Below are 13,517 nucleotides of genomic sequence, written 5' to 3'. Positions count from 1 at the left end.
TATATATATATATATATATATATATATATATATATGTATGAACACAACAAGTCCGTGAGATAAGTGTATATGATATGAAGTCTTTTTAAAATGTAATGATCTGGTTATCAAAGAAATGTATATGAATGAATATAGCAGATGAATCAAGAGGGTATGGTGGATGATGATAATGATGATGATGGTGGTGAAATGAATGGTATCAAGATGACGCTTCTAAGTAAAATATGATGTTGACCATGGCATAACATAGGCGGTGATAAAAGGATAAATGTCAAAATAATATTGATAAAACTGATGATTGATAGATACTACATGATGAGTTGGTGATAAAATTGAAGAAGAAGAAGGAGGAGGAGGAGGAGGAGGAGGAGGAGGAGAAGAAGAAGAAGAAGAAGAAGAAGAAGAAGAAGAAGAAGAAGAAGAAGAAGAAGAAGAAGAAGAAGAAGAAGAAAGAAGAAGAAGAAGAAGAAGAAGAAGAAGAAGAAGAAGAAGAAGAAGAAGAAGAAGAAGAAGAAGAAGAAGAAGAAGAAGAAGAAGAAGAAGAAGAAGAAGAAGAAGAAGAAGAAGAAGAAGAAGAAGAAGAAGAAGAAGAAGAAGAAGAAGAAGAAGAAGAAGAAGAAGAAGAAGAAGAAGAAGAAGAAGAAGAAGAAGAAGAAGAAGAAGAAGAAAGAAAAGAAGAAGAAGAAGAAGAAGAAGAAGAAGAAGAAGAAGAAGAAGAAGAAGAAGAAGAAGAAGAAGAAGAAGAAGAAGAAGAAGAAGAAGAAGAAGAAGAAGAAGAAGAAGAAGACTTAACTACAAAACGGTTTTGTTGATTTATTGTTTTTATTATTATAAAAATTTGGTTAAAATTTTAAACTGTTGTTGTTTCTTTTTATCAGCAGACTTGAAAGGCCATTAGAATGCCATCTTTTTCGTTGAAATGATTGCTATACGTTTTCCAAACGATTTTCTTCCATTTTCCTTCCTCCACCAATTGGTTCATCAAAGGTTCCAATCTGTCTTTGTACTCGGGTACTATTGTCAGGAACTCTTTTCTAATGGTGTTTATAAAGTAGCCTCCTGGGAACAAAATTGTTTCGGGAAAAAATTAATTACATATTAGATGCCTATGTCAAACGAATATACATTTCTTATTACAATGATCGGTTGGTGTAATGAATTTTCACAACACATTCAGTAACTACTTCGTTTTAGGTACTTATATATGTAAGGTGGAAGGTCAGAGGTTACAAATTCTTGACCCACAGCTTAATGTTCCTAATATCGGACTTATACTTATTGATCAACCCACCTGGTTTGATGACTCGAATAATTTCATGAAGGGCATCGCATGGGATATGGCCGGGGCAAAAGGCACCATTAGAGATAACAGCATCGTAGGTATCTGGGTGAAAAATTACGTAGTAATGTCTTGTCAAGGTGAAGAAAAATATGGGACTCACAAGTCGTAATTGACATTTCTAGTGATATATTAAATTATTATCGGGTGTTCTAAAAAGTCCCGATCTTTTAGAGAGCGCAAAATCTACGAAATATTTTCAAAGCGCTCTACAAGGTGTCCCAAGCAAACAGCAACACTTGAATTGTAAGACGAGATATGACGCTTGTATAGCGCTATTACAATAAGCTTCAACAGTCTTGACGTCATTTCCCTCGTAATGACGCATAGTAACTGGTTCTAAACTATAGGAACCATAGCGGACGCCCTTATGAAATACTTCTCCGACGAGCATAAAATGTATCCAGAGGAGAAAATCATTATAAATCTGATCTTGTTTTGACTTTTATACATTCTGATCACATGACATGTGAAAAAGTTGTAGCCAGCATGAAGAATAAAAAGTACCGATTTTCTTTGTTTAGAACCAAGCTGCTCGTTGATGGGCGGACGTGACATCAGACTGTTGAATCCAATGAAACTGTTCAATAGCTAACCTACATTAATTTAAAACAGTTCTAAACAAAGCAGAGAGATTTTTAAAAAAATAGCATTCCCAAAATATCAGCCTGTCTCGATCAGGCATCTGATTTTTGGGTATGGATTTTTCTCGCATTTTCCCTTCGACTTTGTCGGGCACTGTTTTATACACGCCTTTTCAAATAATATGTTAAGATACATACCATCTATTGCGTCAACGACGGATCCATTACCGATGTATTGCTCAAATAATTTTTCGTAAATCCCCTTTTTTCTTGAAATTTCAATTAATTCTTTACACGGATCAAGGCCATGAAAGTGTTTGAAGCCCTTTTCTGCAAGCTGGAGCAAATGAATAAATACAAAAACAAATAAAAAATGAAATCGTCTTGATTCTGTTCACATACAATTTACATTCAACGTGAATAACTTTGATTATTTTAGTGTATCAAATAGAAGGAACGGGTGGGGTATTAGTAGAAACGGAGAGGGGTGGGGGTGGGGTGATGGCTGTGCACTTTGGCCAAACTTTAATAGAAGGGGGGGGGGGGGGGGGTGTTCGGAATAGAGGGAGTGGGGTGCGCAATTTGACCAAAGAAAGGGGTGAAGGGCGCAAATTGACCAATCCATAGAAGACGGGGTGGGGGTGCATTTTATATATTTTCTAATTAAGTTACGATTCTGACGGCGACACACTTACATTGATATTTTAAAAATCAATATAATTTCTACGTTTGATGGGGGGCGGGGGGGGGGGGGGCGCAGAGAATATGAAAAAAATAGAGGGGGGAGGGGGAGTCTATTTGGATAAGTAGAGAATACATATTGATATCAGTATTATACCGCATGTTGTCATTGAGATATGTAACGAAGAATTATTGTCCTTTTGCGTTTTAGAGTCCCACCCAAATTAGCTCCCAATTGTTTCATGACATCGTGAAGTGCATTCAGCATGGTAAAAATGTGGAAATGCTCTATATAAATATCTTATATTTATTATTGTTTTAAAGATATTATTTTTCGTTTTGCGTAAGCACACTCTCAAAGTTGTGTTCTTTGCCAATAATAAATTCGTTTGTTTTATTCATAAAAATCAAAGAATTCTATAAAAAGAGATATAACACAATGTTAATTGTGCCGGAACAAATAATTGCACAAACCATTTGTGCTATGATGCCACTCCCAGAGCCTAGATCTAATACCAAAGCTTTTTCTGGTTCAGATAACAATTGGAGACATGCGTCTCTCACGTCGTAAGGACCAGCATAGACTTTCTGCCTTGAATTTAACATCTGAGGAAAAATGTAAAGAAAATTGGAATAGGTCATATGGAAATGATTAGATAGAAGAAAGTGTCTTTTAATTAGAGCAATGAACAAAAATGCATATACAGCTTTGAAAAAGAACAAAATATTAAACACGAAACGTTTCGAAACCAGTCTTCAGCCAATGATAAAGTTTTAACTGTGTTTGATCTGCTTTATTCACATCTGTTCATAACTTTTTTCAATCCCCAGCTTGCAGCAGCTGAGTATTCACTTGAATTAAAGCATTAATACTAGCTTGATATACAGTATCGCCCATTGGGTCGTTAGGACCCAGAATATCTAACAGCGATTGTCATAAAAGAAAGTGGCATCGCAAGACTTTGACACTGGGGAGATTTTTACTTGACAAGGAACATATTTCCATCAAAGTGGGTCAAGTCAATCAATTAAATAAAGAAGATAGAAGCTTCTATTGCTCTTTTCAAAGAGGGGGGCCGAAAGCACAATTGGAACAGCCCTAGCTTCATCGCAAAGGGACCAAGCTCGATCCCGGGTGCAGTCGAGATTTTTGTCTGACCCCCCCCCCCCCCCCCCCCCCCCCCCGCCCCTGTAAACTCAACAGTGACTATTTGATCTGTCGGAAAGTACTTTGCAATAAACTAGCGTCATATACAAGGAAAGCAAAACAAAAATATGCTGTTGTCCGTTTCAGATACCGGGATAAACTCCGGCTCCATGGGCTTAATGGCTTTGAAGGACTATAAGATTTTGAAAGAGAACATTTTACATCAACAAAACTTCTTAGAATTTATTCTCTCATTCGTCTTATGTCTATTAGTTGACGTGATCGAATCTAACAAAAATCTATTGTTGACTCAAATTTCCCCATTGTATTTAAAAAAAAAAGGATAAAATAGACCCAAATTTATCAAAAACAGATACTAAAACCCAGTATCAATTCGTCAGTCCAAATATTTTCGCATTCATGAATATATTTTAAAATCACATCCCTGTCCCATTCCCCCCTCACCTCTCAAACGGGACAGATACCCAGTAAGACAATTAACAACAATATCTGATCTTTTCAAACTTCTTAAAGAAACTCTGCAGAGCAGTTTGCTTATTATTGTTGAAATACTATCAAACAGAAAAGTTAAAAGCCCTAGGAGAATTTGGCATAGAAACTCTCCCAGAACTGTGTGTAACATGATGTAAAAGAACGCCCATATACCAGAAGAATTGAGAACATCACTTTTCATTCTCCTTCCAGAGAAAATGCAGTAAAATGTTCCGACAACTGGACGATAAGTCTGATGTGCTACGTATTGAAACTGCTTTTAAATATCATGCTGAGAAGAATAAGGACAAAATAAATGCGAAGTCACTGAAGAGCAGGCATGATTTTGAAGCTATAGCGGATCCAAAGAAGATTGAGAGACATTTGGAGGTCTAGAAAGAAGTGTACGCATATCTTATTGATTACTACAAGGCCGACACCGTTAAACACGAAAATCTGATAGACACTCTAAGAAACATAAATGTAGAGGAAAAGGACACTGCAATTATAGCAAATCTGTACCTGATCCAAAATACTCCAATAAGAAATGGGAATGTATTATCTGCCTCAGTGGAATTCAAGCGAGGTGTCCGACAAGGCTGTGTCCTCTCACCATGCCTTTACAACCTATAAACATAATTCATATTCAGAGAAATCGAGATGATGGAAGGCTTAGTTGTGAGTGGAAGAAACATCAATAACCTGAGATATGCAGACAACACGGTGCTACTGGCAACAAGCAAAGAAGACCCGAAGAAACTAGCGGATTATACCGACATAATGAATAATAATTATGGACTGAAAATCAATATCCAGAAAATGAAAACCATGGTATTCACACGAGCAGAAGAAAAACCTAAAGCCACTAGAACAGTAATGTAAATCACGGTAAAGCAGTAGAACAATTTCATGATTATACATAGCTCGGTCAGTACTTCACATAAGATGGCAGATTTATTGCAGTGGTTAAAAGAAAGATCAGCATTCCTAAAACAAACTTAATGAAAATGAGAAAAATCCTTACTAGCATCAAAATATCGTCAAAAACAAAATTGCGTCTGGCTAAATGGTATGTATTTCTGTATGGCTGTGAAACATGTACCAAAACAAAGGAGATAGAAAGAAAAATTGATGCCTTTGAGATGTGGGTGTACTGCAGAATTCTGAGAGTACCATGGACCAGAAAGAAATCAAACATTCCGGTTCTTGTTGATGCAGGACAGAAGTCCAGAAAACTGTTGGCCGAAATTTAAAGGAGAAAACCGACCTATTATGACACGTTCGGAGACCCCGCATTCAGTGCTGGAGGGAAAAGTAGCTGGCAGAAAAGCACGAGGCAAACAAAGGAAGCACTGGATAGGAAATGTGAAGGCAACAACTGGCAAAAAGATAAACGACTGCTCGGTAAAGGCCCTTGAGCGTGAAGTATTGCGTTTCATGACATGCAACCTCTGTAGGAAGACGTAACTCCTGTTGAGTAAGATACCATTCAACCATTTGCAGTATTGCCGTTAATTATTTTAGAAAATGAATGAGTGTGGCACGGAGTATATGGAAAAGGAGGAATCCATTGAGCTGCCTGGGTAAAGAACAATTTTATAAAAAATCGATTTGTGAAAAACGATATTATATTATGGCAACCAAATAAAAATTGAAAAATACATCAACAATACATTAAGGTACGCTACAAAGATAATTCAATCTGACATCTGCAGGTCTGACATCCGAACCCACTTATGGACCCAGTTTAACATTGTTGTAATTAATGGACACTATTTTGCGTAATTTTTTGAGATTTCCATGACAACAATGAGCCCATAAGGAATTGGGTTATCAGACCTGCACGTCAGTTGTCCCCTTGAAATAGTCAGGGTGGTAAAGGCACTATTAAATACAAGCTAGTACCAGGTAATCATTATATATTATAAAACCCCCTTTGTTATTGTTGACAGTGTAAATCAAACTAAAATCTACTGCTAATCTCGACTTACCTGAAAATTATATTTACTCTTCTGACAGTTTCATATCTATTGACTTTAATGATGATTTTATATGAAATTGTACAACTGGGGTGTTAAAATACCGTTTTTGACCAATATTGAATATTTTGTAACCTCAAAGATAGACGTACAAAAGATAGGGTTCATCCGAAAATCCAATAATCCAAACACTGTATAATAAATGATTAGGTACATTAGCTACGCCTATTACCATGGGTGAATCAAAGAAAGTCAGATTAGTTAAAAACCGAGCAATCGAGAACTTGTTTATTATAGGTATAGTGGAAACATGACATAATCTATCTTTTGAAACGAAAAATGCATGTTCTCGAATTAATTTAATATCCTGGTTGACAAGAGTCTTACTTTGGCTGAACTTTATGCTTGATTAATAATAATAATAATAATAATAATAATAATAATAATAATAATAATAATAATAATAATAATAATAATAATAATAATGATGATGATGATGATAATAATAATAATAATAATAATAATAATAATAATAATAATAATAATATTAATAATAATAATATAATAATAATAATAATAATAATAATAATAATAATAATAATAATAATAATGATAATAACAATAATAATAATAATAATAATAATAGTAATAATGAGAGGAGGAGGAAGAGGAGGAGAAGAAAAAAGAAGAAGGAGAAGAAGAAGAAGAAGAAGAAGAAGAAGAAGAAGAAGAAGAAGAAGAAGAAGAAGAAGAAGAAGGAGGAGGAGGAGGCGGAGGAGGAGGAGGAGGAGGAGAATCTAGAATGGGAATAACACTGAACATTCAAATGGTATTACCGTATCATAGGATCCTGCATCGGCCCACTCTGTGTACAATCGTTGTGATTCCTCGTAAGTCTGGTCAGGTTTTAGGAGATTGTCCACAAGTTTTGTCATGTTCTTGTTTAGCTCTGCCACTGACTGACTCTCACGTTGCTCTTGCATCTTGACTCTATGAAAAATGCACAAAACGAGATTGAATACCCACAGTGTGGGATCGTACATAATCTGAAACCGTTCTCCCCAAAATCAATATAACAATTTAGAAAAGAAAAAAAAAGACAGAAATACTTACTGTGGAACGTTTCTGACTCGAAGTATTTCCTAAGCCAACAACAAAAACAATTAGCTTAACTCACTCTGAATCCTAGAGATTTTCACTACTTTTCAAAATTTGAAAAAAAATGTATTATAATAAATGAGTATGTGCAGAGATAGTTTTATTCAACTAGCATTTGTAATGTAAAAACTAAAAACAGTAGTTTTGATACTACGCCTATCATTTGTCTCAGAAAAAAGTAATAAATAGGCATGGGGTAAATATAACCGGTGTAAACTACGGATATAGTCGGTTTTAGGGCTGAGTGAGTTAATATCACAGCTTCAAACAATTCTTAACACGCAACATTTCAGATTCAAAGATCTTATTCAATGAAGACCGGTTTTGAGTCAAAAACATTCCTTATTAATTTGGGGGTTTTTTTTATTGGTTTAAAAATTATTATTTTTTTAAAAGTTGTTATCTCTGAAATTCTAAACATCACAATGAACTAGCTCCTGTACAAAGAGTAACAACTAATTGTTATTCTTCGACTAAAGTTACACTTCTTCTACATGATACATCATTGGCCTCACAAATATACCGTAATTGTCTATCACTATGCTGATATCATAAAATCATTAAATACTATTTCCATTATATTCATTTTATATAGGTCGCATGACATACTATTTTTAAGTGAGCTTTATTACACAGCCGTATGTAAATCCCAAAGTGCTCTCTGAAAATACCATGTATTATTTTTAACAATACAATACGATAATCTAACTAATAAAAACAAGTTTATCGTTACAGCTTGACATACCATTATTATTATTATTATTATTATTATTATTATTATTATTATTATTATTATTATTATTATTATTATTATTATTATTATCATTATTATTATTATTATTATTATTATTATTATTATTATTATTATTATTATTATTATTATTATTATTATTATTACGGGTTGAAACATGCACTCCCTCAAGCACGAAAGTGGCAAATGTGGGGCTGGAACACCGACTCCAGGATATAGTCAAATGCATCATTCACTTGGTCACCTTGCTTAGTTCCAAGTGTCTTCAGTCCCAAAAGCAATATATTAATATTTAAAATTTGCATTTTGCACGTGTTCATATCTAAATTTAAATGAGAGATAATCACTACAGAATTATCTTAAAATTGTATGTTTACTGACAGTTTATAGGGCATATAAGCACCAGTCTAATATGACCGCTGGTAGAGATTTTCCTTAACATTTAAATGCTATTTGTGACCCTTACGATACTTTCAAATAAAATATATTATTGAATATTTTTAATCATCTAACTACAATGGGTAACTTTATCTCCATAAAATTATGTTTGATGTAACAAGCAATGAATAAAAAAAATTCCCAAAGAAGAAAAGAAAAGAAAAACAGAAAAAGCAAATAAGTAAAATCTGAGTTTTTCCTTTTACATTACATTATTAATTTACTATTTTACCGATGTGTACTTATTTGCAGATCCGAGAACTCAAATGTTTATGGTTCCATTCTTATAATGGAAATACTCTCAATTTTGCCCATTTCAACAACTTCAAAACAAACCCATAATTGCATTCGGTTATCACACTTTCAAATATGTGCACCTATGTTTTTAGTAGTAGCGCTGTACAGTACAATCTCTGTGTACACGTCGTCAGATCTTGACCATATCGGCCTTTTAAAAAAAAACTGCCAAATTCCTGTCCTGTGACGATAATTGGCTCTGAAATATTTAATGCATATATTGTTAGCAAATGCTTGCTTACACAGTCTTACTACACATTACTAACTTGTATGAAACATAAAAAACAAAAATCGAGAGTGATTCAGGATAGATACGACGTATTGTATTGACGGGGTAGACGCAAATACCCTGTCCTTTTTTTTGGATGATGGCTAAAAATCGAATTCAAAAAATGGAGTGTCTTGAACTATGAATTCAGCTGATGAAAATTGCCATCTTCTAACATCCTCATAAAAGTTTGTAACAATCAGAATTTTAAAAACTTTATTATATATTACTAAAGTTTGTCCCCAAGGGGGTTACTCATTCCTGTAACGGCAGTGAAAATTAACCAATTAAAATCCTCTAAACAATAGAAGTGCAACTAACAATGTTTTCTCGCCGTAGGTGCCCCTTTTCCATCATGGCCAAAACTACAAACACATGTTTTTTTCATCCAGTGTGATTTCCAGATCAAAACCGCTTCAAGAATGGTGAGTAATGTTCAAAATTAGACCATGACCCTCATTCCTGTTACCAGGGCTTGTTATTTAAATTAGAAATTGAATTAAAAATAAAACGTATCAGTATATAGCTTTTTTTAAGGCTCTAAATAATAGTCATACTTTAATGTTGGAGTAAAGCATATTTTAGGGATAGTATGAATCGAAGCTATGATAAAGCGATGATAAACTCATCCCTGTTATACTCATTCCTGTTACACCTTGTTTTGTAACAGGAATGAGGGATGTAACAGGAATGAGGAAAACATAACAGGAATGAGGAATGTGAACTTTCATAAAATAAAACACACGTTTTATTGTAACTAAGTCCTTTGGAGCATAATGGCCCATAGAATCGGAGCTTATCCCTGTTTCTGTAGCATGAAACAGACATTTAACTTATGAATACGACGTTGGTCTATAGCAAATTACATTCCCCAGCAGTATTGGTACCATAATAGACACCTGGGTGAAGCAAAGTGAATCAACCAGAATTAATTTCATTGATTAAGGAAACCACTCTATGGTTGTGGAGGTTTTCGAACCTGTTACCTCCCAGTCGGGAGTTCTTTTGGTAACCACTCGGCCACGGCGCCTCCACATGGTTTATTGATTCATAGCATATTCTTTTGCTTCATAAGGATGTGTTTTGTAACCCACTGAAGTGTTACAGGCCTATGTCCATTACAGTGGTAACATTCATGGTTACAAGGTTACCATTAAAAACAATTTTTATTGTATACATATTCATTTCTTCCATTCCTGAAAGACTATTTTTAGTGCAAAGTTAACTTGCCAATACCAAATGCCCAATGTCCAAACATAGTTTGTTGCCTGTTAGGCTCAGATATATTTTAGATGATTACTATGATTTAACGGCCCGGTTTCGCTTGTTCAAATGTGACACTGTATCACATAATAGTCTTCTTTGTTTCTTGACTTTAATTCTTGTTACACCTTGTTTTGTAACAGGAATGAGGGTGGCGAAATGTAACTTGATATTAGTGTTCATTTTCAAGGGTCATAGCTTTGTTGTAACGACTGTTTTATTTTGTTTTCTTATCACAAAGGCCAAAAAAGTCATGACGTCAGCCGAGAGCAACGACTTTACCGTCAAAGACGAGATGGAGATCTTATTCGACGTGCTGTTAGTCTTAAAAAAGACAAGACAAATACCAGAGCGACAAATCGAGGGGAAAGAAAAAACAAAAGAATATCATTTTGCACTCCTAAAAGACATCAAACATTTGAGGAACAGAAGGCACATGTACAAATCCGTGAAACATTTGGCAGCTGATATGACTCTCAAAAATATAAACTCTTGGAAAAAATTCGGAAACGACGTCAAATGCCTCCAAAATTTCCAGATCTTGTCAAGCAAAAAGTACGAGATTTTTTCCTGAAAGGTGACATTTCTAAATTAGCTCCAGGAAAGAGAAACACAATAACAAGAAATAAAGAAGACTATTATGTGATACATTGTCACATTTGTACAAACGATACATCTCTTGCAACCCATACGTGTCATTTTCTTCATTCTACCGACTTAAGCCATTTTGGGTTATTACTCCACGAAAAAGGGACAGAGAAACATGTGCATGTAAAAAATGTGAAAACATTAACATGCTTGCTTCAGCGCTTTGGAGAAAAGGAGTCAAGAAAGTTCAATCATGTTGTTGGTCACATCAATTAAATTTCATTCATTTCAACAAAGTGATTTGAAGCAACAGGTTTTCAAAGGTGACGGAGACATGCCTGAAGTTGCACCGGTTGACTTAAACAGTGACTCAAGTGATGAACATGACCAAGATGACATAGACATTACGGTGATGCAGACTGAAATCGATTACAATGGTTTTATCAAAAGATTGAATGAATGCAAACCATTTGATGGAGTGGTTGATGAATGTGAAAATCAAGCATTACGTGTTTGTGAAATAGTTGGGGCCAGCAGAAGTGTAATTAAAACTCGCATTGGTATTGACAAAAGGCTTACACATTTCATTCCAAATGATATACCTGTTTTTATAGGAAACAGTTATTTTCAGTCAAGCTGAGGGCCGATGGGGATTGCCTGCCTGCCTGTGGTGCAGTGTATGCATTTGGCAAAGACACACAAACAGACGAAATACGAGTAAGATTGATATAAGAGCTGGCTTTAAACAAGGACCATTATTTGTCAGATTCAAACCTTGCTTCACTTAATGACAACATCCAGACAGTTGTTGATTTTTTGTCACAAACTTGGACCATTATATTCCCGATGTTCACATAAGTGATAAAGATACCCTGGAAGAGATGTTCAAACTGGACATCTGTCATTAAGTAAACCAAAATCATACATGGGTATGTGGCAGCTTCTTGCTCTTTCTAGTGTTTTAAAAATGCCTCTTTTGTCTGTTTATCCAAACATTCCGTTCTGCAACGAAAGAGTTATCTTGAATCAATTGATTCAACCTAGAGTTTAGTTAACAAACAATGTTGGTGCTCTTTTGCGGGTTTCTACTAACGTAAGCCCCAAATCATTGTATTGGCGCCCTAACCATTTTGTTCCCCTTCTGAGTTTCAATCACTAAGCGTATTGAATTTATAATCCTTTCGAATAAATATGTTGTAATTACTCATTCCTGTAACAGAAAACTCATTCCTGTTACGTCCACTCATTCCTGTTACACAAACTCATTCCTGTTAAGAATGACTTTTTCATTTTTTTTCATGATAAATATAAATACTTGAAAGGAAATATTATTTGTGGTGGTTTAACACTTATATACCTAGACTATGGTAAACAATTTTTATTTTTGTCATTTTCCTACAATTTTTTGGAGATGATGATTGCTCAAATAATATCCTTTGTTTTCAAAAACTGATTTCTGAATGCCTTTTGTAAAACAATAAATGTCATTTTGTTGTCAGAATTAGTATCAATGCTCTGTGTTTATTGTTTTTCAATGTTTTATTTCAATAATTGTCCAAAAATGTGTTAACTTATGTAATGTGACATAATTTTATAAGCGTAACAGGAATGAGTCACATATGGATCGTGATTCACAAATACTTGAATAAGTGGCCACTGGAAAATCATTAATACCTGTTATTACAATTTTATGTCCCATACATATCACAGAAAGCATACACAAAATAATGAGTATGTTGGAAAGACTTGACTTTTTAAAAATTTGAGGACTCGAATTTGGCGTTTTTCTGAAAACGGCCGATATACTGGTGCCTGCTCCTTAATTTCTTTAATCATTTATTTAGTATTACATCAGGTCTCCTATATTCAAGCAATTTTTGTTGACTGCAATTGAAGATGTACAGGAATAAGAATCGTATGAAACATTCTGTCGGGATTTAATACTTTAGCCAGAAAATAAGATTTATTTTTCAACAATTGCTTAAAATAACCCTAAAATTCGGAAATCGCTAACCTGAGAATCTGTATTTCATTTATTTGACCCGTCACCTCAAGGCAGTATCATTTGGAGGTGATTTTGAGATTAAAGATTGCATTAAGAATTTTTAAAAAATAGTATTTATAACACTTAAGTTCACTGTTTTATGTTTTACTGAAAAGAATGGACATGCTTTCTTAAACTGATAAGAACTAAAATTATACATTTCTGGTGATTTAAACATTAGAATCCCCTTTTGGGCATAATCTGGTTATGACTTTTTGATATACTCTTTTGAGCGGAGGATTCCTATTATATAATTAAAATAAATACTATTATTAAAATTATCATCAACCTATCTAAAAGTGTCAAGCCGGGCACGTCTTTGAAGGTTATAGACTATTTTTTTAATTAATGGAAAGTCGTTTTCATGGATCAAGTTTTTAAAATAAAAGTTTTTTTTTCGGTCAAACTGGATTAATCTGTTTAACAAAGTACAGTAAATGCGACTATGTGGTCTTGTGGTATGAAACTCGCTTTTGGATCGGAAGGTC

The 13,517-nt window shown here is 34.3% G+C and overlaps 1 protein-coding gene across 2 annotated transcripts in view; it reads right to left on the bottom strand.

Moving 5' to 3' along the window:
• Window positions 1-700: 700 nt before the first annotated feature.
• The window catches only part of LOC144972067 (methyltransferase-like protein 27), a 13,525-nt gene continuing 708 nt past the window's right edge, over window positions 701-13,517 (bottom strand). Inside the window, exons 1-6 of one of the 2 annotated variants that reach the window (XM_078913152.1) lie at window positions 7,336-7,862; window positions 7,059-7,212; window positions 3,079-3,210; window positions 2,122-2,260; window positions 1,292-1,384; window positions 701-1,059 (exon numbers count right to left, since the gene is read on the bottom strand). In XM_078913152.1, the coding sequence (XP_078769278.1) occupies window positions 875-1,059; window positions 1,292-1,384; window positions 2,122-2,260; window positions 3,079-3,210; window positions 7,059-7,205 (696 nt within the window). In that variant the 5' untranslated portion in view covers window positions 7,206-7,212; window positions 7,336-7,862 and the 3' untranslated portion in view covers window positions 701-874. Of the gene's footprint in view, window positions 1,060-1,291; window positions 1,385-2,121; window positions 2,261-3,078; window positions 3,211-7,058; window positions 7,213-7,335; window positions 7,863-13,517 lie in introns of those variants that run through there. The other variant, XM_078913151.1, reaches the window with a different exon arrangement.

Source organism: Berghia stephanieae, chromosome 4 (genome assembly GCF_034508935.2).
Source record: "Berghia stephanieae isolate SIO BIC M18660-M18661 chromosome 4, UCSD_Bste_1.3, whole genome shotgun sequence".
NCBI lineage: Eukaryota > Metazoa > Mollusca > Gastropoda > Nudibranchia > Aeolidiidae > Berghia > Berghia stephanieae.
The sequence above is the reverse complement of the archived record's forward strand: the minus strand, read 5'-3'. Positions and strand labels throughout refer to the sequence as shown.